The 26,936-nt window shown below is 43.2% G+C and overlaps 1 protein-coding gene across 2 annotated transcripts in view; it reads left to right on the top strand.

Moving 5' to 3' along the window:
- Positions 1-26,936, top strand: part of ADAMTS1 (ADAM metallopeptidase with thrombospondin type 1 motif 1) — a 412,180-nt gene that overhangs the window by 378,561 nt on the left and 6,683 nt on the right. The window contains exon 2 of one of the 2 annotated variants that reach the window (XM_069870651.1): positions 26,368-26,858. In XM_069870651.1, coding sequence (XP_069726752.1) covers positions 26,387-26,858 — 472 coding nt within the window. In that variant the 5' untranslated portion in view covers positions 26,368-26,386. Of the gene's footprint in view, positions 1-25,817; positions 26,859-26,936 lie in introns of those variants that run through there. The other variant, XM_069870642.1, reaches the window with a different exon arrangement.

Here is a 26,936-nt window from a genome sequence, read left to right as displayed (position 1 = left end):
TATTATTAGTATTATCATTATTGTCTTCCTTTTCTGTTCTATTAAACTGTCTTTATCCCAACCCACAAGTTTTACCTTTGTCTTTCCAATTCTCCTCTCCATCCCACTGGAGGGAAGGAGCAAGTGAAGTACTTAGTTGCTGGCTGGACCTAAATCACTACACTAGAAGACCACAGAAACTACAGCAGTATCCATATGGCAGTAGACAGAGGTTATTTTAGCAGTGTGAAATGTTTTCTGATTCCAACAGCACACAAAAAAGTACCAAAGCAATTTGCCAGTGACAATAATGTGTGGTGTAATGTTGAGGATGAAAAACCTTCAGCTGGGTTTGACCCAGCATAAACCATCCCTGAGTCTGCTCCAGTAATGTTGAGTGTTAGCCAACTGTATCTGGGCTTTTAATCTGAATAGTATCCGTCATTTGAATATAGATAAATATTAAGTTATGTCTACACTTAGGACATAGTCTTAGTGTTGACTTAAAAATGTAGCTCACATTTCTAAATCATTTCAGTGAATTTGTAAATCACATCCTTAAAGCTTTTGAAAAACATATTTTATTTTTTTTTCAGTCTGCTATTTAACACCATAGTGCAATTCCAGCCAAGCCCTGAAATCCCACGCAAGGCAGATTATGTTCAGTTCTCTGGCTGTCTACATGTTTTCCTCCCCTGTGTACCTTACAAGCCAATGCCTGAATATAGCCTAAAAGTGTATCCTTAGCATACACCCAAGAGACCACATTCAGTATCCTGTCACCCATCATATTGAACTGATTGATTCTACAAGGATTGTTAATAAAAGCATTATTTCAAAAATGTCTCTTTACTTAAAGCCTCTTTTTTTTAATGTTATAGTAGTCATGGCAACTTCTTTCTGCCACCTATGCTGCCAAAAGCCACAATCCATCCATGAAAAAGCTCCTCCATCCAAACACATTTTTCAGTGGACAGCAGCATTCCCTGGCTAAAGCACACTCTTCCCTTCTGGCAAATTGGAAGCCAAACAAAATCTGTAACAAATGTGGACTGAGAGTGAGGAATTAAGTGAACTTCTTACAAATGACTTGGTATTTTTACACGATATGCAAGAAAAAAGAAAAAAAAAGAAAACCTCTTGGGGAAGGAGGGGTGGGAGAGAAAAAGCCAGCCACCCTCCAGGGCTGTTCAATGGAAGAAAATGTTTTCCTTTCTTAGAATGCACATTTGGGATTAAAACCCTCTTAAAAGTCTTGGCATAATAGTAATTAAAAAATTGGAGAGTTATTTCCCCTTCCCTCTTAGCTTTATTCTACCACAGAGGTCAATGGCAGGATTTCTTAAGTCTAGTGTACTTCCTGCATGATGATCAAAGTTTGCTTTATGAATTTGAAAATAAAATGTTCCTATTCTTTGCTAGTACCAAAACTCTGCTTGTATGAGCAGGCCTTTCTGGTCTTGACACAAAATAATTCTTAAGATTCCCGTTTGACAACATGGTAATGCTCTTAGAAAGGTCTTACTATTATTTTTGTGGACTGTATTTATAAATACTATTTTCCCTGCCTAGGCTTAATTCCAATGCACAGTTACATGGAGCTTGCTTGTCTTTCCCTTGTACTGTTGGCTATGACCTTTTACCCACTCAGTAAATAATTAGCACATTTTCCAGCAGATAGTTGGATGATTTCATGCTCTCTTATTGTGAGAAAACTTTGTAACAGCCCACTTGAGCAAACAGTTTGACGTGCTGTTCTTTTAAACCCCTGAATACAAATGTACAATAATACAAAAAAAATGTAACGAACCAAGAATCGTGATAACAATATCATAAACATCCACTTATAAAGACTTCTAGACTGAATTTGGAAGTTTTATTAAAATGCAACACAACCATCATGACACAAGTCACTTTGACATTTCTGGCAGCATATGAGAAGAAGATAAGGCGGAAGTTCCAGTACTAATTAGGCATTGCACACATTGTGATCACTAATAATTTCCACCACAGTAGCTTCAGACTACAGGATATTTTGCAAACATAATGCAGAAACATAGTATAGAAAGTATTAGCATCCAGAAGTACATACAGTACACAAGCCTGAAATTATGAAAATTAGAGGGGGAGGAAAAGTAACAGCAGAGAGGTCCAGTCTAAAACTCAGGCCAATATTACCACAGGTTTGCTTCCATGGTCAGCAACAGGACCAAATCACCTAGTATTCTGTGTTAATGCAGTTCTCACTGCTGAAAAAACATTTTCTCCCCACGACACACCTGCCTTACTGAGATTTTTGCCTTCAGAATTTTCCCTGCCTTCTATTATACAATAAACATAGAAAGCTGTTACAATAGCACTTCAGAGTGTTTAAAAATCCCTTCTCATTGCTCAGCTCAATAGCAGGAGTCTTCAAGTGGTCCCCTCACACGTGGTCTTAGTGTGAAAGTGAGTTGTATGGCTAATGGTAGAGTTACACGAGCCCTCTCCGCAGAGTAGTTCCAAAAAAAAGAGAAGGCTGGGATGTCTGCCCCCTGCTTTTGTCTACAGTTCCCAAACTCGAGCCAGCATGCATTGTTGCAACAGGAGAATGAAAAGAAATGAGAAAGGCAATGCATATATGATGATGCCACAAAATAAAATGAAGTTTGTATCTCCAAGGATTCATTGATCAATTTGTTGCTTGGATTTTCTCCCAAAGACATTACTCTGGTTTGATCCAGGACTAAGCTACCTAAAAGAGTCACTATTCAAAGCATAATCCTAATCAAATATTCTCAAGTTTCCCTTAACTGTGAAGTAGAACTGCAAGATCTGGTGGTCAAACAAAGTGCTGACAAAAAAAGAGGCACGAGAAGATTTCCTTACCTGTGTCCCAGCTGAAGCAACTGGAAGATATAGAAGTCTAATTATCCTTTTTTAAGTCACACAGTGAGCAGAAGCACAGCCAGGAACGTACTGTGGGCTTCTAGACTCCAAAATAATGACATAAAACAACGGTTCCTCTTTTTACCAGGACTTTTTACAGATGCTCTCAGCATCAACTTGACATTCTCGGGTTTGTTTTGTGTTGTTTTTTTTTAATTCAAGTCCCCTCTTGAAGCTGCATCCACATGAGCTGTTCCTCATTGCAGACAGAAGCGCTGCTGGTCTTGCCTGCAGCAATTCTTGAAGTGCATTTAATTAGCCAGCCCAGGTATCTTTGCTAACTGGCAGAGAAAACCAGGCACTTGAAAAGTATCCTAGTTGTGGCTTTTGCCATTGACCTTCGGATATGAGCTGTGCCCCACAGGCTCTTGTTTCACTCCATTGTCTATAAATGGGTGGGGGGGAGTGTCTAGGTTAATAGGTGTGGAGAAGGCTTCCACTTTTGACCAGATAAATCCATCCCTGGCCACAAATTGCTCTATGGGCTGCTTTATGGTACAATGGTTGACTTCTATGCAAGTTGGTCTACAAAGGCAAAGACTGCTGTCATAAATCATTCCAGTGGCATGTTGTCTGCCAAGCGTATTACACTGTTCCTCTTATTTTTTATTTTTTGTTTTAGTTTAAATACTTAAAACTGTAGCAACTGTTTCATAGTCTTTCCAAAATTAAAAAAAAAAATAAAAATCTGAAACTAGGGAGGTGTTTCCTCATGGACATTTGAATCTGCCTCTGGAACAGTCTTTATAGGTGCCTTTTAGATTCAACAGAGAGAAAATGGGCACTTCACACATGCTATTCATTTCACCCTACAGTAGATGTCCATAATAGGTTAGATGAATTGCACATTACAAATCATATGTATATTTCTTTCCAGTGACAAAGGGACACAGAGTTCAGATGTAGACAGCTACAGTGCAGATGTCTGAAGCTGAGTGAGATGAATCTCATTCCAGGTCTCAGAAGGGCTGAGAGTGCTTGGGAGCAGCATCCTGTTTCCAAAGAGTTTTGAAGTAAAAACTCAGTTCCAAATGGCTATAAGTCTTTCCAAAAATTGACTGGATGAAGGCAGGTTTGTTCTGCAGCATATTTTTTAACTGAGCTTCCATTGTAAGAATTAGTTATGTTCCAGTTCAGATTCTCTTCCTCCCTATCACCCCTCCCCATTCCATCCTCCAGCTCTTACTTCATTGCAAAGTTATCTTTAAGCTTATGTAAGAAATTTTACATCCTCTTTGGTACAGAAAATATCTGTACTGAATTCAAAACCCCTCAGAATGTAAAGTTTATACATATTGCAATGATAGTCAGAAAAATGCTTTGCATCCCTCTAACCACCAATTATATTCCTGTGGATCGATCTAATTTTTTTTTTCGCTGTGACTTATTTGCAGAATTTTTTACTAACAAAAAGTTGTTTAAAATCAAATTATGAAGGCCTTGGAGAGACATGAAATTATTTGTTTCACTTAGCCTTAATATTCAATATTAGACTTGTATGATGTCACAGCCCACTTTAAAAGAAAGTAAGTTCTTTTCTCCCAGCACGGTGCCTGAGTAATTCAAAATCACTCAGACGTATAGGTGTACACCATATCTTTTACTAAATAAGATGCATTTCATTAAAACACTGGATTCAAATGATTACACTGGATGCAAACGATGCCTGATGATGCCTGGAGTCACACCCAAAATCAAACCAAAACCACCCATTGCTGCCCGCTGCAGCCGCACGTGTTGAAAAGGGAAAGGGAGAAAAGAAGAAAAGGAGAAAAAATAGGAAAGGATAAAAGAGTTACAAGAGACAAACAGTTGCAAGAGATGGGAGATAGTTACCACCTTAGGAGTTCCACATGTAGCAGCACGTGTCTCTTTGTCTGGCAGGTCCAGAAGATGGTCAGTGTCCACACACAACGCACAAACATGAGATAAGACAGAGAGTTGCAGAGAGAGAAAACAGACAAACAGAGAGAATAGACAAAGAGACCAGACAAACAAACAAACAGTTGAGCAGAGAGTTGCGGAGAGCGCTTCAGGCCTTCACAGGGGTTTTTAAACTCCCTGTCCTCACCCCTCACTGGATTGGAGGACAGGTAATAGGCTCAGGTATGTCCCTTCTCCATAGACAAGTCCAGACATGGTCTCCAGCACCTCCAGCCTTGCCACAGAGGCCAGGATCCATACACCTGCTTTGAGCCATTCAACTCATGGCAGGCCAGGTCCACACATATGATGCTACAGACCTTTTAAAGTTAATTATTGAATTAAGTATTAGTACTGGCTGTTACAACTTAGTGTTCCTATTACACATGTAATCTTGGCAAGCCTTCTGTTTCAACAAGCTGTGACAATGAGATCCAAAATGGAACTGTGAAATCTATGAAACCACTGTGGTGGCTTTGAACACCGTGTGTTGTGCAAAATCTCCTACTTAGCAATGAGCACATCACATTCCTGTGCTACAAGTACAAAAAGAAGCCAGCTCCTCATCCACTCGTTGTGTGTATACTTCCATTGCCTCTTCTTTATTTTGGCTTCTTTACCCTATGGTGAATAAATATAATCAAGCCAGCTGGTGCTTTGAAGTCTGTGCACAGTTCTTCCACAGGTGCCACCAAATTCTTTTATACTCTCCGGCTCATTCCTTGAAGAAAACTCTGGCATTCAAGTTTCTTTTTGTGATTACAACCAAATAGTGGTTACAATACAACCATCTTATAGACAAATTGCTATGTGAGCCTGAGTTGTATAAAAAAAAAAAAAGAAGAAGAAGAAAGGAAAAATTTAAATTCCTTTATTTTCATGAGTACATAGAGTTATGGAGAGCTCAACACTTCCTATGCATCCATTCTGGCTGTGGCAGTAAGGCAAACGTGAGCAAAATACTGAAGACTTGTTGAGGGGACAAGCTTTGGAGAACATGGTGAAAGATTTTGTATCCATGCAGACTTCACTCTGCTGGATTCCCAGTATATCTCTTCTAGTTCCTGGGAAGTTTCTTCTCATCTCATTTCTCCTCTAGCTGTAGGCTTACAGGCAACTGCATTTAAAAGAGAAAACTCATAATACAAGGGGATCAAACATTTGTGAAAGGCACGAGGTTTCTCAGCTCCTTCTGGTGCCTAAACGATTTCTGCTGTAAGCAAAGGTGATGTTTTTTCATTTGCATTGTTTATTATTTACATGTGGTATTCAATTAAAATTATGAAACTGAAGCCATATCAAAAAAATACTCACACAGTATGTGAGGTTTCCTCCTCCAACACTTCTTCTGAACAGTCTCACCTTTAGAGTTTACATAAATTAGATCCCATGACTGTGTTTTCAGAGGTTATAAATATGAAAGGGATTTTATGGAAGGTGACTAGCAGAAACATGTCTTGTTCTTCCCATCACAAACCAACTAAGTTAATTTACAAACTAAAAAAAGTAGTGACAATAGGCCAGATCTTCCCCTTGCTAACACTTGTTATTCCATACAAGTCTGTGGGCATTGGTGGAATGAGTCCACATTGCACTCACATAAATAAAGCACTTCTGGCTCAATAACCACAGATTTACAAAGGTCAATATACAGCAGTAGCATCAGTAGCTCCAAGAGAAACAAATATTTTAACAGCAGTGCCTAATTTCTGAGTAGTTCTAACAGGTTTGCACTGCTCACCAAATGTCACAGCGTCATGTTCACAAAAATACCAGTGCTTTCATGTGGGTCTAAAAAAGTAATATTTACAGTACAAAGTTTATCTGAGTGTTTGTCCTCAATATTCCTGTTGGTCTAACATAGAATTATCTAAGATTACTCCTATTTTTGCACACAAAATTACAGAATTAAGCTAGTGAACTATTTCTTTGCATACTATTTGTAAATTTCATGTGTGTATATGTGTGTGTGCTACTAAAGGTTGTTTAGTGCCATCTTTTGGGTGGTCCTAACACTACAGAACAGCTTAAATGAATTACACATTTGCTGTCATTCACATGGCTAAGATGCCATGTCTTACTAGTTCCGCAAACTTGTTTCTAAAGAGTTTGGGGGTTTTATCCTAGATTACATCTTTCCATAAAATTTTGCTTTCTAATGTGTCCGAGCTTTCTAAAGAACAAACAGGCAGAGATGAAGGGGGCTGCAGAGGTTTGAGGTTGTGCGAGTCAGGGGTGCTGGAGTAGGGATGCTATTTACCGGAGTCAGACCAACCTGCCAGAATCAGTGAAATGAAGGCAATGATAACAACTGGTGACAGCAGGTGTAATTTATGCCATAGAGCCAGACTGATGTTCACTAGCTGGATGAGAAATTACAGACTTAAGCACCTCTAGCTTGGCATGAGGCTGTTGTGGAGCTGCTGGGGATGGGAAGTGCCTGTATCAATCTCATACCAACTTGCAGAACTGAAGAGAAAATGTGTTGAAGGAGCCTTGCCCACAGTAGCTCTGTGAAATAGGACAGATATGCCAGGGTCCTATAGTGCAGATATACACATGCACGTTCATAAAATCAATGAAATTTCACCCTCTACTTACACCATTTGGTTCATGATAATTGCAGATTACTTTGATAGGTAGCAGACACCTAAGTAATAGCTCAAGTCTTCTGCACTACTTTCTTTTTATTTTTCAGGAGAATTTATTTTAAAGGGTATGTGCCTTTAATTATAAGAATTCTTCTTCCAGCATCAAAATGCTTTCAGCCCTTCTCATAGCCACAGTTACATGAAGACCATACACAGATGACAAAGAAACTCAGTGCTGGATAAATTGTTGGGAGTATTTCTGTGCTGCATAAAGAAATCCCCTAGCCCTTTCCTAGCACACAAATTCCCAACAGCAAAATATTTTCCTGTTTAGAAACACTGTTTTTTTCCAATTTTGGCCAATGTTCGTGCTATTTTATAAGATAATTATATACGTATCCCGGTCACACCCTATATCAACAAATTTCTTTCTTCTGACTCCTAACATTAAGACCAACAGCAAATCATTAAATTATGTTTATAGTCTGTCTTTATTCCGTATTCCCTGCTAGTTCTAAAAACAGATCATATGCCAAAAGCAAACAAAAAAAAAACAAGCATCAAAAAATCCAACTTAATGCCTGATGTGTTAGTTATGTGTAAGAGATGCAATAGAATTAAAAGCATACATGAAATACTATGCCCATGGTACCTGGCGTGTGATAACTAACAACCAAATCTAGCCATAAAACCTTGCCTTTTCCACAGACGGTCTAAACCACGATTAGATAAAAATGTCCCTTTGAAAAGGTTGGTTTTGTCTTAGGCAAGAGCAAATTCAGTGTAATAAAGTAGGCAATGCCTTCAGCTGGGTTTCCTTTTCTCTCAATGAGGTAAGAGGCCTTTCTATCCCTTATCCCATTCTACCCCAGAACAAACTATTTGTTTCCTATAGCAAAGCCTAATTTCACATGTACTAAGGAGAGCACAGGGCTTGGAGGTGGCTGGGCTTTGGATATCCCCCTGTCAGCAATACAGGCCCACAAAGTGCAGGTCAAGCTTTATACTCTGCTCCCTAACTCAACGTCCCAGAGACAGCACAGACAAAGCCAAAGGGATTACTCATGTGTGGAACAGTATTTATTGTAGATATTTACAGCACTTGGCCTTGAAGTCTAGAGCACCAGCTGATCCTTTTTTGCTAGCTGTTATGCTTGAAATAACATATGCAAACACTGCAAATTTTTGGACAAGGCAGCCTCCCCAACAAAATGCTGATGTCTGCAATTAAACTTATCTCTGTGTGGAAATGTTCCCCAGGCACTGCTTCCTAGGCCAAGTACTTGTTGGAGGCTTTATGGAGGTGTCAGAAGGTTTGCATTCCCCTACTCTTGGATAATCAAAGACTGCTTTCAGGCTTGTTTGGATGTTGAAACAAGCCCAAGCAGGGAGTTTATGCACGTATGGTTTGTAGCATTCTAGGGACATGAGCCTGTAATCATGGAATCATAGAATCATAGAATCTCTAGGGTGGAAAAGACCTTTGAGATCATTGAGTTCAAACACACCTGTCCACTACTAAATCATATCCCTAAGCACTTCATCTACCAGTCTTTTAAATACTTCTAGTGACGGTGACTCAACCATCTCCCTGGGCAGCCTGTTCCACTGCCCAATAAGCCTTTCAGTGAAGAAGTTTTTCCTAATGTCTAGTCTGAACCTCCCCTGGCACAACTTGAGGCCATTCCCTCTCATCCTATCACTTGGCACCTATCACAACCTCTTTACAGGCAGTTGTAGGCAGTGATAAGGTCTCTCCTCGGCCTCCTTTTCTCAAGGCTAAACAACCTCAGTTCCCTCAGCCGCTCCTCATAAGACTTGCTCTCCAGTGTCCTCACCAACTTCGTTGCTATTCTCTGGACGTGCTCCAGGACCTCAATGTCTTTCCTGTAGTGAGGGACCCAAAACCAAACACAGTATTTGAGGTGCGGCCTCACCAGTGCCGAGTATAGGGGCACTTCCCTAGTCCTGCTGCCCACACTGTTTGTGATACAAGCCAAGATGCTATTTGCCTTCTTGGCCACCTGGGCACACTGCTGACTCATATTCAGCTAGCTGTCAACCAACACCTCCAGGTCCTTCCCTGGACCTTCTCTGCCAGGCAGCTTTCTAGCTACTCTTCACCAAGCCTGTAAGGGGGTTGTTGTGTTACAAGGGGTTGTTGTGTCCCAAGTGTGGGACTCTGCACTTGGCCTTGTTAAACCTCATCCCATCGGCCTCAGCCCATCGATCCAGCCCGTCCAGATCCCTCTGTAAAGCCTCCCTACCCCAAGCACACTGACACTTCCTCCGAGCTTAGTGTCATCCACAAACAGAACTGGACCCAGCACCAAGCCCTGGGGAACACCACTTTACTGGTGTCCAACTGGATTTCACACCATTCACCATGACTCTGGGCCCAGCCATCCAGCTAGTTTCTAACCCAGCAGAGGGTGCACCTGTCCAGGACAGTGGCTGCCAGTTTCTCAAGCAGAATACTGTGAGATACTGTGTCAAAGGCCATAATGAAGTCCAAGTACACTACAACCACAGCCTTTCCCTTATCCATTAAGCAGGTACCCTTGTCATAGAAGATCAGATTAGTTTGGCAGGACCTGCCTTTCATAACCCATGTTGACTGCGTCTGATCACCCGGTTGTCCTGCAATAGCACTCAAGACGACTTGCTCCCCAGCCTTCCCCAGCACCGAGGTTAGACTGACAGCCCCGTAGTTCCCTGCATCCTCCCTCCAACCATTCTTGTAAATAGGCATGACATTTGCTAATCTCCACTCAAGTGGAACTTCCCCAGTCAGCCAGGACTGCTGGTAGATGATGGAAAGGGGTTTAGTGAGCACCTCTGCCAGCTCCCTTAATACCCTCGGGTGGATCCCATCTGGCCCCATAGACTTGTGAGTGTCTAATTGGCCAAGCAGGTCTCTAACCACTTTCTCTTGGATCACTGGTGCTTTGTTCCGCTCTCCCTCCCTGTCTTCTGGCTCAGGAGGCTGAATACCCAGAGAAAGTCTTACCTTACTACTAAAGACTGAGGCAAAGAAGGCATTAAGTACCTCAGTCTTATCCTAATCCTTTGTCACTATTGTTCCCCCTGCATCCAGTAAAGGATGGACATTCTCCTTGACTCTGTTTTTGTTGTTAATATATTTGTATAAACATTTTTTTTATCTTTCACAGAACTGGACAATTTAAGTTCTAGTTGGGCTTTAGTCCTTTTGATTTTCTTTCTTCATGATCTCACTTCATCCTTGTAGTCCTCCTCAGATGCCTGCCCCTTCCTCCAAAGCTCATACTATCCTCTTTTTTCCAAGGTCCACCCAAAGCTCTCTGCTCAGCCAAGCTGCTTTTCTTCCTCACTGGCTTGGGTTTTGGCACACAGGGATGGCCTGCTTTTGCTTGTCAGGGTTTTCTTCTTAAAGAGCATCCAGCCCTCTTGAGCTCCTTTGCACTTTCGGACTACCTCCCAAGAAATTTTATCAACCAGCTTTTTGAACAGTCCGAAGTTCACCCTCCAGAAGCCCAAGACAGCCATTCTGCTGACCCCCCTCCTTATTTCTCCTAGAACTGAAAATTCGATCATCTCATGACCACAGTTCCCCAGGCATCCTGCAACCATCACATCTCCCACAAGGCCTTCTCTGTTCACAAACAACAGGTCCAGACAGGCATTTTCCCCAGTCAGCTCACTCACCAATTGTGTCAAGAAGTTGTCTTCCACACACTCCAGGAACCTCCTAGACTGTTCCCTTTTGGCTGTATTACACTTCCAGCAGACATCTGGTAAATTGAAGTCTCCCACAAGGGCAAGGGCTAGGGATAGCGAGACTTATCCCAGTTGCTTGAAGAATATCTCATCAGCCACCTTCCTGGCTGGGTGGTCTATAGCTGACTCCTATGAGACATCTGCCTTATCGGGCGTTCCACTGATTTTTACGAATAGTCAACCCTATCTTCACCGTCACTGAGCTCAAGACAATCAAAACACTCTCTAACAAAGAGGGTTATGCCACCACCTCTCCTTCCTTGCCTACCCCACCTAAGGAGTTTATAGCCAACCATGGCAGCACTCCAGTTGTGCAAGTCATGCCACCATGTTTCTGTGATGGTAACTATATCACAGTTTTCTTGCCATACAACGACTTCTAGTTCCTCCTGTTTGTTACCCATGCTGTGTGCTTGGTGTAGATGCACTTCAGTTGGGCTATTGATCCCACTACACTCCTGAGGGGAAGAGTTTTAATTCCTAAGTGACTAGTCACTGTAGTTTCTAACCCACCAATAAACTTCACATCTTTGCTGCCACTTCAGGTGATACCCTCCACTTCCTCTGAGGTGGCAGACCAAAGGACCTCACTGGCACACCATCCTTCAGACACTGGAGTGCTGTTCCCAGGCTTTTTTCTATCAAGCTTGGGTTTGTCACCCTTCCCCTTTGTATCTAGTTTAAAGCTCTACCGATAAGCTCTGCTTCTCAGTAAGCATTCTTTTGCTCCCTGGAGCCAAGTGTACCCCATTCTTTGTCAGTAAGTCTGGTGTGTGGGCCAACCCGTAAGTTTTGCTCCTCACATGAGATTTGGAGCCAGGTATTTATTTCCTGGTTCTTCCTACTTCTACCCTCATAATTCCCCATAACAGGAATTACAGAGAACACTACCTGTGCAGCCGACCACTTCACCATTCGTTCCAAAGCCCTGAAGTCACTTTTAATTGTCCTCAGATTTCTTGTTGGGTTTTCATTACCACCTCCTTGGAAAATAAACAGTGGATAATAATCCATGGATCTGACCACAGCTGGAAGTTTTCTTTCCATACCTCTAACCAAGGCCCCAGGCAGGCAACAGACTTCCCTACATAATGGGTCTGTTCTGTATATCAGGCCTTCTGTTCCCTTCAGAGGGCAGTCCCCTATTACAATGACTCATCTTTTCCTCTTTAGAGAAGGCATTTTGATGGGTGGCTTAGGGTGTCTTAACCTAGGGAATGTTTCTAGACTATTAGTCCTATCATCCTCATTAAAGTTTGGTTCCACTTGCAGAGCTTCATCTCTGTTGTGCAAGGGAACCAGGGAGGCTGAGGTTGACACAGGAGAGACACATCTGCTGCTCTGAGCAGAAGCCTGTTGCCATTCCCCTCCATCTCCTAAATTTCTCTCTTCAGCTGAATGGAGAGAGGATGGGGTGTCTGTCACACGAGGCATGCCTGCCTGTTGGATCTGAGACAGGGAGCATAGGGTCTTGTTCCAGTGGTCAGTCTCCCTCACATTCCCTCACCACCACCCTGAGTTCTGTAACCAAGTGGAGGAGATCCTCCACCCGAGCACAACACCCAGAAGTGAATTCCCCACTTGTGTCTGATACCAGTGCAAGAGGGGGGCACGCCTTGCAGCCCAACATCTGTGTGGCAACATGCACCCACTGAGGCTGTCTGGGAGGCTGCATTAGTTACAGCCAGTGCAGAGTTGCCATCCCATGAATGCTTCCAGGAATGTCCCCACCATGTCAGCTACCCACGTGCAAGCTGCTGCTTCTGAGAGTCAGGAGCCACCAGCCTCTAGCTTCCTCTAGGGCTTCCGTCACTCCAAGGACCATTTGTCTGCCTCAGTCTAACGCACAGCTGCAGAACTTACCATCCTAGCCACCAATTCTCACCCACTGAGCATGGACAAAGGTACTTCCTTCATCGGTGTATCCCTTCCTTTGCTGTGGTAGGAGATAGATGCATGTAATTCAATTCAGAAATTCATTGAGTTCAATTTTACAGCCCTTGTGCCCTTTGACTCCATCCCTCCTCTTGGAAAACAGGTCTACCCATGTGCACCTACAGCAGGCCTTATCATGGAACTGCACCCACGAGAGGCCACATAGCCTATAGCTGCAGATGTCTCCAACATGAATAATCTGGTCTCTTTTCATTGGCACTAATAATTACATGTCTGGCTTGTGGACAGCCACCATTTACATTGCTTACATTTAGAGCTTTTGGTACTTCTCACATCAGAACTGTACAATCAGATGATCTAATGGGATTTAAAATAATGCACAACGTATTTCCACAATTCTTTGCAGAGTTGCAGTAGTCAAGAAGGACTGCACTGTGCTAAGAAAGTGACAGGTGTGTGCTGGGATGCTGCGGTAAACCAAAGCTAAGAGGAGACTTCCAGCCACACAGATCAAAGCCCTCAAATGCAAAAGAGACACTCAAAGGACATGAAGTCAATGGGCCTCTGTTCCAGACCAGCTGTCCTCGATATGTGAAAAATACTGTGGGATTAGGGCCACAGAGATTAACATAAAGCAACAAATGCTGGCAGCTTTAGCAGCACCTTAATTGACTTCTGCTTTTCCTCTCTCTCTGAAGCAAACAGAAGCACAAGTTAATGTCACTTCTTACAGCTTCTTAGCTTTTAGTGTCTTATGTCATAGTTAGAGTGTTTATAGCTTTTCAGCTTGCTTCTGAACTATGTTTGAGTTTGAATTCTTTTGAAAAGGTAAAAAGAGAACATTTTTCTTGGACAGCTTTGAAATCCACATTACTAAAGCTGGCAGGGCCCTCTCAGTTAAATTCGGTTTCCCTTTTTTGTCTTATAAGCCATTTCTTTACACAACCTATTTTAGCTCTTGTGTTTACCATATAAAGCAATGGCAGCCCAGCTGGCATCACTAGAATTATATAAATCTTTGATTTTATAAAGTGGAATTGTTTTACCTCTCTGTTTGGCAAAATATTTGATGATGCTTTGGTTTTGAAAGGTGTGTTACATGTGACAGCTGTGCACATTTGTGCTGTAGCTATGATTTTTATACTACACCCAGTTCATAAATGCTATTGAGCAACAACCTGTGAGACTTTTAAACAATCAAGAAAGAAAATGTTGCTACGAGAAGCAGCACAGAATAACAATGATTTTCTTCTTTCCAGTCGATTAGGAATTTAGCTGGTTTTTCTACTGGTCAAGCCCAGGCTCAAAGGGACCCCTCCTAAGGGACCATGGAGGTCTCAGGGAAGGGGCTTCCCTAAGTGATTTTGTTTATTCCTGTGAAGGTTACAATATATGACCAGACCATGCTTCCCCTTGGGATGTCAGCCTCAGAAGACCAGGAAGTCTCTTCCAGCCCATGTGCCTCAGTAATTCCTATGGGATTATCCCAGGCTGCCCTAGGACCCGCCCAGTACCACTCTCCCCTTCCCAATGCAGCACTGAAGAGCAGGCCACCAGCAGCCACATGACTTCAGCCAGCAGCTCTACTGAGCTTAAAAGAGCCTAGATCAGCCACAAGCAGATGGAAGACACTCTTGCGCCTCTTCATCTATTTGCATTTCACAAGGGGCATGCAAACATACCTCTGCCCAGGCTTCAGCATGCAGCTGAGGCAGACAGAGGTGACTGCAACCTAAAGAATCTGAGGTTGCCTCAGCCATGCTCCCCATGGATCCTAGGGAGCCAGCAACCCAAGCAGGCATCAGACCCAGGCCTCTTTCCCAACAGGAGACTGCACTGCCAGCACATAAGGGTGTATGATGCTGACATTCCAATTATGTCTGGCCTACAATCAGAAATGATGGCTGAGTTCCTCCAGGCAATAAAATTAATAATTCTGCTAAAAAATTATTCCATGTGAAACTATGATGCATTTTTCTGTCTGTAATATTTTAATCATGTACTTAAATATATTTTTAATTTAAACTTATAACCCTCTAAATAAATAAAACATGGTACTCAACAGTAAGAGAATGAGTCAAAATACCAAGATTAACTGGCAGTTATAACAGTATTAGGAAAAACTTCCCCTATGCCTCCTTTACCCCTTCCCTCTCTTCTATGGCCTACACATTCCTAGAGACTTGAGACATTTCAAAACCTTTGCACTTTTTCTTTAATCGATCTTAATCATATACCCAAGCCTCTAATTTTGCCTTAACTGTAGCCTTTAACTTTAAAGCACACATTTGGTAATCTGAACCATTCATTCAAATATGCTGTGAATTCCCCATGACAGTCGTGGAAATAAGACTGAATGAGAAGGTTTCATGAACATCCCATGATCCCTGAATTTCATCCTTTATCATCCAAAACAATAACGTATCTTATGCCACGCTACGCAAAAAAGAGTTGGTGGCACACTGAAGGCAGCACATCAACAGGGGTCCCAAGTATCCCTCGCAAATATGTGTTCACATGCTTAGCTTTCTACCCACTGGAAGTGAAAAAGCCTGTCTGCAGCATAACAGCGAAGGCTTTGCATAAGGTTTGCCTGTTAAAGCTAAGAGGACAAAATTTAGCAATGATGAATGGAAGTTACAAAAGAAAGTTTTGTTGACTGGCTTTTTGGTATCTGGTTTTAAGCAGGAATGATGTTTTCCAGAAGACCTACCAGCAACAGGACTGAAAATACAAATCTGAGTATTGGTTTACTAGTGTCTGCTCATTTCTTGCTGCACTGTGTTATAGTGAGGGTCTATGGTATAAAGCGACACAGAGGATGGATGGAAGGACGATATGTTTTAAAAACTTCATTTCTTGTATAAGCCAGTGCACTTGCTTCCTCCTGATATCATTTGTAAACAGAAAATTTTAGCCAACATTTTACTAAGTTTGCAATCCTGCAAACACTCAAGGGGTTAGGAAGATGCTAGAAGTCAAGCCTAGCTATAAATATTTCTAGGATTGAGGCCTATGTGTCTGCTCCATTTCTCTTTGTTAACATTATGTGATCGAGCTACGTGTTACATTGCCGCAACAAGGGTTGCTCACATAGGGAAAGTGTATTAATAGCCTTAGTACAGAGTTGTGCAAGCGAGTTCATATGCCAGAAGAGTGGCTCACATGAGCTGCTCCAGATCAGCTATGGAGATAGCAAGTGTGACTCTGCAGCAAACTATGACAATGATTTAAAATCTTTCAAAAACTGGAGGGAGCAGCAAAGGGAGGCCCAGGCTGCGCCTGTGCTCACACTCTTCCTGATGGAAGCTGCCGGTTTCTTCAGCCCCTTGATGGTGCAATGCAGAGGGTGCACGAGCACAGAGGGAAGCAGAGGGCAGCAAGAGGCCTCCTTACCTTACCTGCCCTCCTCGGAGAGGAGCAGAGGAAGTGTCAGCTAAGGACAGCCAAAAATGGGATAATCGATCCAAATCCAGTAAAAAAATGTTTGATTGATTTCGTTAAGCTTTTAATTCTTGAACAAAGAGCTTACTATTAGATTTTTTGCATCACTTGGGGAAATCTTACATTGTGGATAGGCAGATGAGAAAAGCTGAGGATGTTAGTTTCTGTGACATTAACAAAAACATGACACCATTGCAGTGGTCCTTCTCCCTGCTCCTGCTACTCTTTCCATGGTGCCTTGGGCTGGAAGGGGAAAGGCAGAGGGAAAAGGCAAAGGGGAAGAGTAGCAGGTGACAGTGACAGTCAAGTCAGGCAAAAAGACAATGAGTTAGGTCACTCTGCATCAACTTTCTGCAGCGTTTTTAATCTGAGTACCTGTACCAGGTTTCTGGTGCTGAAGGGCTGGGGAGGAAAGGGGGGTCAGGACTGCAGGGCACTCTCTGCGAGGCCTGTGCTAGAACAGGAACAATATCTGAGGAGAAAGAGGCAGCAAAGAGGAATCGTTATGGACTTACCATAACACTCCATTTCCCATCCTCCTGCACCACTTTTGAGGGAGGAAGAGGAGTCGGGAATTAAAGAGTGATGTTGAGCCTAGGAAAAAAAATTGGGAGAAGATGGGATTAGAGTTTGTCTTTGTTTCCCATGATCCTATATCATTTTAATTGACAATAAATTAAATTAATTGTTCCCACGTCACATCTGGTTTGATTATGACTAACTGGTATGCAATCTCCCTGCCTTTATCTCAATCCATGAGCCTTTTTAATTTTCCAGTTTTCTCATTTTCCTCGTCCTACTGAGAACGAGAAATGAGAGAGCAGCTGGGTAGGCATCCGGCAGCCAGTCAAGGTCAACTCACTACAATACCCTATGGTCCTTTGCCCAAGATTAGTGTTGAAACTTTTCATTTTACTCGTGTCATCGATAAAATTGAGATATTAAGCAACCCAGTGTGTCAGCCAAAATCTGTGATGAAGCCTTGCCTCCAGCTCAGCTGACCCTGTGATTAAAACAACATATCAGCATTGATGTAAAGGTGTATTCAGAACTGAGGGAGACCTTTTAGTTGCCTGTTCTATCCCAAGACACCTAAACAAGTCTTACTGACCTACGTGCCCTTGAATCTTAGAGTAAACAAGGATTTCTCACTTACTTATTACCTAACATTAAAGAAGTACAAAGAAGCAACCTGAAGTTCCAGGCTAACATTAGAAAACACAGAGGATTGAAAGCAGAAAAAAATTAAGAGGTAGCCATTCCATGACCTGTTCAAAATGGGAATAAAATTGTCAAAAAAGAACAGATTAGCAACATCATGAGCCCTGTACTGAAATAACTGGGAAAAAAAGCATCAGAGCTAATGACTCTTGCAACTGTCTACGAATTGCACCGATGTAACGAAGGTATTTTGTCCTATTGCTAATAAATTTCTGACTATCTTTTTACCTCAGTTTTCTACCTGTTAAATAAAGATAACACTTGCTAGGAGATTTTGAGGAGATACTTCTTAGTGACTGCAATTGCTCATTTGAGAGCCATATAAATACAAGGAGAGAGTAAACAATTTAATGCTTAGAAGGAAGGAAGTAATGATGGCTCCTGAAAGCTTTGGAAAAACAGAGTTAAGCCAGCTACTGCATTCTGTAACTGATGTTTACATATTTATGGCTTTTGTTGGACTTAAGCTTAGATGATTTGCTCCTCATCTCAAAATGAGCCTGTAGCACAGCTACAGGTCTCCCAAAACCTACAGAGACATCTTACCCTGTTTTGGTATACAGCAAATATTAAAGAAAGACACATAGAACTGTACCTAAAACCATGTCTTTGCATTATAATCTCTTGTAGCATTTCTGAAATATTTGCATAGTTCACAGGATAAATTGATGAATGCCTAGATTAAAGCATCTAAATAAAGATCCTGATGCAAATCCTCAAATTTGCTAAGTGAAGCTGCCTTTTAAGGTTCTCTCTCTTGAGGTATGTATTGCTGAGATCTTTAGTCACTCATGTTATTTCTATCAGTTCTGAATAAAAGAGATGCAGGCAAGAGTATTTCATGCTTGGCTGGCTAGCATTTTCTCCACTCGTTATACAAGTCCAGCTTGGCAGCAAAACGGTCTCCATCACAATTGCTTGCAGGTAGTGGCCAGATTCACGGAAGTACTGGGGCTAGCAACTCTTTTGGCCTTAAAAAAGTTGCACTGACCCTCACTTTAGAATAAGAGTGATCAGAACTATTGAGGCTTATTATTCAATTGCTGGATGCAGAAATGTGTAACTGTTTCTCAATTCTGTACCTCTTTTCTCCCAAAGTTTCACTCTGCTTTGTGAGTCTTTTCCACATTTTGTGAGACTTTTCCCCATTTACTTCTAAGATGGCTACTGTCACATGTTGCTTTGAAGCCTCACATTTCAGAGAAAGAACCCCAACAGTAAGCTGAGGAGACTACAAATGCTGTTTCCCACTTGTGATGAAAGTCTCATTGAAGTCAGTGGCTGCTCAGCCAATATAGGCTCTTAATAAAAACCAAAGAGGGACTTTAGATGGAAAACACCAACCATGGCCTAATATGTAAAAGTAGGTACTAAGATACATGTAAAAAAGGCTAAGACTGCTCATAACAGCCACCTCTATGGCAGCACTGACAGAAAGAGTAGTATCTCCGGGTTCTATACAGTCCATAGATATTCTGGATTTAGTAATTCAGATGTCAGACCACAGAGATGGGAAGACATTACGTTTTACCAAAAGACAAATGAAGGAAGGTCAGTGCCTCAATAAATTCAAGGACCATGTCCTCAACATACTGAAGTGGCTCACCTATTTGAAACAAATTATATTCTTCCTATTTACTCTTTCTACAAGGTGGAAGCAGGCTTCTGACCTGCTCATATAGCAAAATCTACCCTCAGCTGTACTGAGTACAGCTTTAACTATGTATCAGACACCAACACAGCACAAGTTGGGCGTTATTTAGTATTAGCAAAGACAAGAGAGTGATCTAAGATATTTGGATGTTAAAATGCAAGTTATTTATAAGGGATACCAAATACCTCCAGTACTGATATTTGGGGAATTCCCTGTCATTATAGTAAATGCAGAAAAACATTTCACAAGGTGTAGAAAGGCAAGACCCATGCCTAAAAAAAGTAGGAGGGAACTCAATCTAATGCTTTGAACTACCTTGATTATTGTGATTAATGTAATATCTCTGTCACAGGTGATGGAGAACCTGATAATGAATACAAGTCTGTACTTTAAACTGTGGTTTAACATTATCTCAAGCAGTGCGTTGGACTGTAACAGAGAGCAGACAATACACGGCTCCCACACACATAAATTTATAACCAAAGTTAGAAAGGGTCTAACTTTTTTTCCCTAGATGGTTATTCAAGAGGGAAAAACGCTGTGCCAAGCAAAAGGAAAGTTCTCACATGAATGGTACAAAGGCTATTTATCCGTCAGTGGCCATCTTCAGACATCCATAGGAAAGGTGAGGATTGTTGGACAGAGAGGGAGGAAAACAGGGAACCCTCTCAGAACAGGTAAGTAATCTGAGACTAAGAGGAGCCCCAAGAACTGCAGTTTGAGAATGCCAGCCCCATCCCTGTGAACCAGGAGGAAACACTGTCTAATCCAGCTTTTAGCAAAGCGTGGATTAGATGAGTCTAAACATGTATATAAATTGTTTGAGGAAGGGGAGTGGTTAATCACTTTCCTTAATGTTTTTTGCTGTTTCTTAAATGCACTTACTGCCAAGACTTGATTATCCAGCATAACAGGGAGCAAAGGTGGGATAAGAGCGGATGAAACAAAAACATGAATAAGTTGAACATGTAAGTGAGGCTATTAAAATTATACAGTGAGAATGTGGAGCAGAAAAGGAAGGTTAGTAAAATGGATTCTCATATTAATGCATCCTCCTGCACATTAAGTTCAGTACAATACAACACGTACGTGGCAGTTTAGATGTGGAAGCAGTATTGCAATGAGCTAATAGACCCATAACAACAGGACAGGAAAACTAGCTCATGGGGTCTCCTGCCCACCCCAGCCTGCCAGGCTGAACTAACTGTTTCCACCACTTGCTGTGATGCACCACACCCTCTGTGAAGCCAATACCATTGTTCGCATGGGTGTGTTAGAACTAGGGTGACGGAACTGCTCAGCTTGAAAGGTAACGCTACTGAAAGTATTTGTTGTTTACATTCAAATTTCTTGATATTTTTTATACAGAGTATCAGCATTATACAGGCTCTGGTTCCAAAGAATGACCAGCACATGTCTGGGTAGACCAGAAGAGGAATAAGCAGAGCACTGTCTAGCAAGATGGAAATTTGCCTGCAATCAGCATGGCCAATGCCCGCATCTGCTAAGTGATGGTAATTGTCTCCTATATCACACAGACACCTCAAAGGTAAAAAAAATATTAATAGGTTCAGTGATGAGTTTTCATTATGAAGACTTTCATGGAAACTGTTACACTTCTTGCAGTACTTATGAAATTCTCTGTCCAAAGTACACAGAGAAAGTGCGGTATCTGTTGAAATCGCATTGTGATAAAAATATCAAAATGTCATGTAGCTCAGGGTATGCATGAATGTGCTCCTTGCCAGTTGCCAAGGGACTTCGCAGCCAACGCTTCAGTTATATTTAACTTCTGAAACACTTTTGCAGGCATATTATAATGCAACATTTTGTTTCGCCTGATTCTTTCTATTTGATCCCTTCTTTCCAGGGAGATTTTTCGTATATTTGACACTAGCAGTTGTTTTTGACCATGAAAATTTGGATTTAGGTCAGCTGTTCACAAGCAATTTATATGGTGATGCCAATTCTTGTGTAGGAATACTTCTACAACCACAAAGTGAGATACATGTGTCAGACCTCAACAGTCTTTTAAATCACTTGCCTGTAGACTCATGTGTGAGAGAGTCATGTCCAAATTCACATTCTCATGCAAACCTTCCACTTCAGACTTACTGTGGTGCTATAAAAGACTTTCACTATGGTATGTGACTAATAATAACTGGGGGGAGGGGTTAGCTTAAAAATAAATGCTAGGCCATCCTCTATGTGTTGTTCTAGCCAGAAAACTAGTACTAAATATATTCACAGCTTTGCCTCTGCTACTCTTAAAACATATCACTTAAAATGCATTAGCTCACAGGTTCTGACAAGTACATCAGTGAACAAACAGCTGGGAGGTGCTAAGAGCCTTTGATGTCTCGGATCAGATAGGAATACTACAGCAGACAATTATACACATGGTTATGAATGTGGCAAACTGCTGGTCAAGACTGAGACCTGCCCTTCCCCACAGACCCAATTCAGCTCAGGCACGTCAACCTATGTAGACTATTAACAACGTACTGCCAACCTGTTTTGGGTGCAGGCAGCTAAGGAAGGAAAGGCACTCCACATCAGTTCCAGCATGACCCAGATCACCATCTTTATCACTGGATCTGACCTAATATTAGTGCCAGGAGAAGACTGTGACTCGTGGCTATAACATAGGGAGGACACTGAGAGCCACAAGTGAACAGAGGAATTCTACAGCTACCCGATAAACAGTAAGGAAATGTTAAGACCATGGCCACAGTCCCTACACTCTGCAACTGACTTTTGCACTCCCTGTTTTTCATTTCCCACTACTACTGCCCAACGATAAGATGTTTGAAAACATTTTATCGTGGACAAAACTGAATACATTTTTCACCACACTTATTTCAGGAGCGAACAGATAAACCAGATGTAAAAACTCATATGAAGAAGCCACAAGCAAAAATTCAGCTCTGAAACATAGTTTGGCAGTCTTTAGGAGATGTGTAAGGTGACCTGGACTGCATATGCTCCTAGCTGTGCCCAATAAAGAATTGTTACAGAAGAAAATTTGCCATCATTTACAATGATGCCTGTAATAGTATTATGATTATAGAAGTAATATTACATTAGTCAGTGCAAAACACCTACAGAAAATGTTTTTGTAATCTAAATAAGGACAAGTATGAAATAAGCATGTTCTTATTTCTACAAATGCTGTTGCATTCAAATTAAATCAAGATTCCTGGCTGCCCTTACCTTTATAAACTGAACTAACAAATCCTGAACCCCAAAGTCCAGTACATTTTATTTGTTGAATAATAAAACGTTTAACTAATGCAGTCAGACGTAAACCAAGTTCCCATTCAATCCAAATTTGATAAAAGTTTGATAATGGAGAGCAGGAAGAATTGGTAGTGCTTCATTTTGAGTGCATACAGGCCTATAAAGGCTATTTAGGAATAAAATCTGGGGGCTTCTAAAGTTCCTGCATCTATTTTTTTTTGCAAGTTTGATAATTAGCTCATGTAAAAGCAGAAATTATGAGGAAACAGAAAAAAAAAAGCTAGTCATGCATATCACAAAAGATGTTATATACAGAAACAATCTCCATAAATAATGTTGTTCAGTACGGTCATTTGCCCTGAACGACAGCGCATTCCCTTACCCTGCACAAAGCCAATCCACTCACACTGCTCAGCAACTAGTAAGAGACTGCTTAGAATAGAAATGTTGATTATGGGCAAACCTTTCAGTAGTCACAAACAGTGATGGCAAAACAGTTCTGCAAAATAAAATGAATTTCCAAAACAAACAAAAAGAAGGAGTAAGGTTATTGGTCCTCTTTTGAGGATTTTTTTTAACAGCATCAGTACTTTCACCGGCTATTCAGTGGGCCTAATGTGCCACCTGCTGTTTTAATTTAATTTCAATAAGTTTATGAAAGAAGCTATCATTCTGCAGCATTCAACAAACAGTCTGAAAAAGCAAGGGCGGGGTGGGGGGGAACAGCAATTTATGCAAACCCTAGTAAAGAAATTAAAACCTAAGCATTGCTCATACTGCTCAGATACAGAATCCACTTACGACTAAGCCATAAAAGACTATTCTTGCACTGTAGAATAAAATGCTATGATCTATTAGCGCCATCTGGTGGCTTACATTGCATTACAATTTTTTTAAAAAATTTGACTTCTTTTTCTCCCTCAAGAAGCACTAGAAATTCATTAAAGCGACAAGGTTTATGCTTTTTCTAGGCTTTTATCCCACTAATTGACATTCTGAAGAAGTTCAGCACGTTTTGCTTTCTAAATCTTGATTTACACAAAATATGATTGGTGTTGAAATGGGTTAGATACAATACTCATTGCAAATACACACACATGCGCTTTCCAGTCTCGGATAATCTAGCTAAACTCCCTGAGGTTATTCACAGAAACATATTTATGCACTTGCAGGACTATACAGGTGGTGTGTGACAACACTGCATATTTGTTAGGAATCAAGACTTCTGTAAATGTCCCTTTACAACAGGTTTTGTGCTCACGTAGCGCAAAACATTTATGTGCCTCCCTTCGTGCTCACAGCAGCACAGTTAGCAATCGTGGGGAGGGGGAAAACAAGGCAATTGCTGAGTTCTTTACTCAAAAACTTCCTTGGATATTATATAAAGGCCAGGAAAACTTTTCTCCACAGAACTGTTGATAAAAGAACTAAAACTTGTGCCTTTCCACCAGAGCCCAGTTTGAAACCTGGGAGATGAACCGTGGAAGTCTTCGAGGAAAATTTTTTATAGGCGAGTGCCACCTTGTGGAATATCGGGAAGACTTGCCACACCAAAAAAAAAAAAAAAAAAGCCGTTTTAAGGTGGTCAGGACCTTTTCAAAATAGAAATTTTATACCAAAAAGCAACGGCAAAATGTGACTACAAAGGTGCCCCCAGCAGCTGTGTGGACATATCCCGGGTGGACACCCAAGTGTCCTACCTGTAGTCCCCGCTGCCCTGTGCGTTACATCGATTACACCGAAAGACTAAGAGATTTTTGTATTTTTAATGAACAACTTTGCAAGCGTTAACAGTTTTGACTCTAATGTGAGTTCAGAAACAAACTATATAAAAGCCTTCCTTTCTGTTCTATGCTTTATCTACCATACTTCTAGGCTTTTAAATTTCTAATAGTCTCAATATTCAAATACAGGTGCTAAATACGTGTTGTATTGTAAGCAATACAAAATTAACAGCATGAATGAACCGTACCTTTGCTGCAAGTTTTTTTTATTCTAGGAAAAGCACAACAGAGTCAGGTACATGTTACCAGATCTCAGAGATAAGGATAGAGATTGGCACACGTCTCTGACTCTCAAGCAAAAAAATTAGGCTTTCTTTGTAACTGAATGGATAGTTTCACTTCTGATGTACTGAGGGGTGGCAAAGCCCAGATTCTGCTCAAAAACCCCAACATTTCCTGCCATATGCCCAGGAAAATCCCTCATTCAAGGCCCAGTTCTGGTTTTGTTCATCACTCTGTGAGACAACAGCACTTTTGTGGAATAAGGAATCAGAAACTTGGGTTCATGTTTTCACAGATCTTTTGCACAACTTCAAAGAAATGCGCTTTTCTAAACTTATACAGGACACCACGGGAAATAAAGGTATTACTGGAATTTAGCAGGCAATCGGGCCGCGTAATTGACACAGCAGCTCGCCCCCGAGTTTATCTGACATGGTTTAAGTTGGGAAGAAAACCCTTTGGTTTACATTTAGTGGCATAAACTGGACACTCCTTCCAAAGAGAGCAGCGGATGCATAAAATTTCAGAAACGCTCCCTTTGCCGCAATGGTATCAATACAAGATTGATACCTTGTGCTGTTCTGTCATCACTCTCCGAGCTTTACGCTTGCGTAAAACAGCCTGGACCGACACCGAGGCACCTTCGAGTAATTGGGAAGCTCTGGAGCTGCCACACAGACCGCGCTCCTCCAGTAAAGGCCTCAGAAAGGAGAGAGCGGCCTTACTGGGGCTGCACATGAAGAATTAAGTGGATTAGCCGCACCGCTACGGCCGGTTGGGGCTTCAAAGGCAAAAATCGGCCGCCCCTACGTCAACGTTTAAGCGATTTGGAAGCCGCCGTTCCACAGCGGCGCAGGTGCACCGGTCAGCGAGGGGCGAGGATTTATCAGCGAACAGCCAGGGAAGGGAAAGCCGCCAGCGCGGCCGGGGACCCCCCCTCCTCGTCCCGGGAGCGCCGGGGGCGGGGGCTGCGGGGGCTGCGGGGCGGCGCGGGCCTCACTGGCGGCGCCCCCGGCCCCGGCCCGGCCCGGCCCGGCCCGCCCTGCAGCCCGAGGGGGGGGGGCGGGGGCCGCCCGCGGCCGCGTTACGCACGCGATGATCTCAGCGCGCGGCGGGGGGCGGCGCGGGGGCATAAAGGGCGGCGGCAGCGGCGCCGCTCGCCGCATTCGCTCCTGCCCGGCGGAGGAGGAGGAGGAGAAGGAGGAGGAGGAGGCGCTGCCGCTCGGATCGCAGCGGATAAGGCGGCGCGGGGCGCTTCGCCGTCCCGGCTCCGCTCGGCAGGGACCGGGGAGGCGTCGCGGCCGTCTCCGCAGCGCCGTGGAAGCGCAGGACAGAGCGACCCTCGACGGAGCTCCCGCTGCCGCCGCTGGAGAGGGTTGAGGAGGAGGCGAGAAGGAGAAACGAGAAAAGGGAAAAAAAAACAAAACCAAAACAAAAAAAAAACCCAAAAAAACCTCCCCAAAAAAGCAAACAAACAAAACCAAACAAACAAACCAAAAACAACTAAAAGAGGACGGACGGACAGACAGACGGACAGACGGGGGACGCGGCCGGTGCCCTCGCAGACCCTCGCTCCCCGGCCATGGGGAAGCCGGCGCCACCTCGGCAGTGACCGCCCGCAGAGACAGCCCGCGAGCCCCCACAAAAAAAAAAAAAGCTGAAAAAAAAAAACCAAACCCAAAAGCAACACCTCCACCGTAGAGGTCTCTGTAACCCGAGCGCGCAGAGGGCGCGGATCCGCGGCGATGCGGAGCGGGGCGCGGCTGGCGCTGCTGGCGGCGCTGCTGGGGCTGTGCCTGGCCGAGCGCCGGGCGCTGGTGCTGCCGCGCCGCCTGGGCGCCCGCCGGTTCCGCCTGGACGCCTTCGGGGAGCGGCTGACGCTGGAGCTGCGGCCCGACAGCGGCTTCGCGGCCCCGGACCTCACCCTGCAGCACCTGGGCGGGCCGCCGCCGCCGCCGCAGGACGACCTCTCCGGATGCTTCTACTCCGGCACCGTCAACGGGGACCCGGGCTCGGCCGCCGCGCTCAGCCTCTGCGCGGGGATGCGCGGCGCCTTCACCCTGCGGGGCCGCCGATACCTCCTCCAGCCGGCCGGCTGCCCCGCGCACCGCTTCGGCCCCCACCTCCTCCGCCTCCGCGGGGCCCCCCGGGACCGCCCCGCCGCCCGCTGCGCCGTGGCCGAGCCGGAGGACGCGGCCGAGACCGCCGGGCGCGCAGGTACCGCCGCGCCGCCCTCCGCCGGGGCGGGCAGGGGGACGAGGCGTTTTGGGGTGGGGGGGGGGGGTGTTTGCTCCT

This window comes from Phaenicophaeus curvirostris, chromosome 1 (genome assembly GCF_032191515.1).
Source record: "Phaenicophaeus curvirostris isolate KB17595 chromosome 1, BPBGC_Pcur_1.0, whole genome shotgun sequence".
NCBI classification, from domain to species: domain Eukaryota; kingdom Metazoa; phylum Chordata; class Aves; order Cuculiformes; family Cuculidae; genus Phaenicophaeus; species Phaenicophaeus curvirostris.
This window is presented reverse-complemented; position numbering and strand designations above follow the sequence as displayed.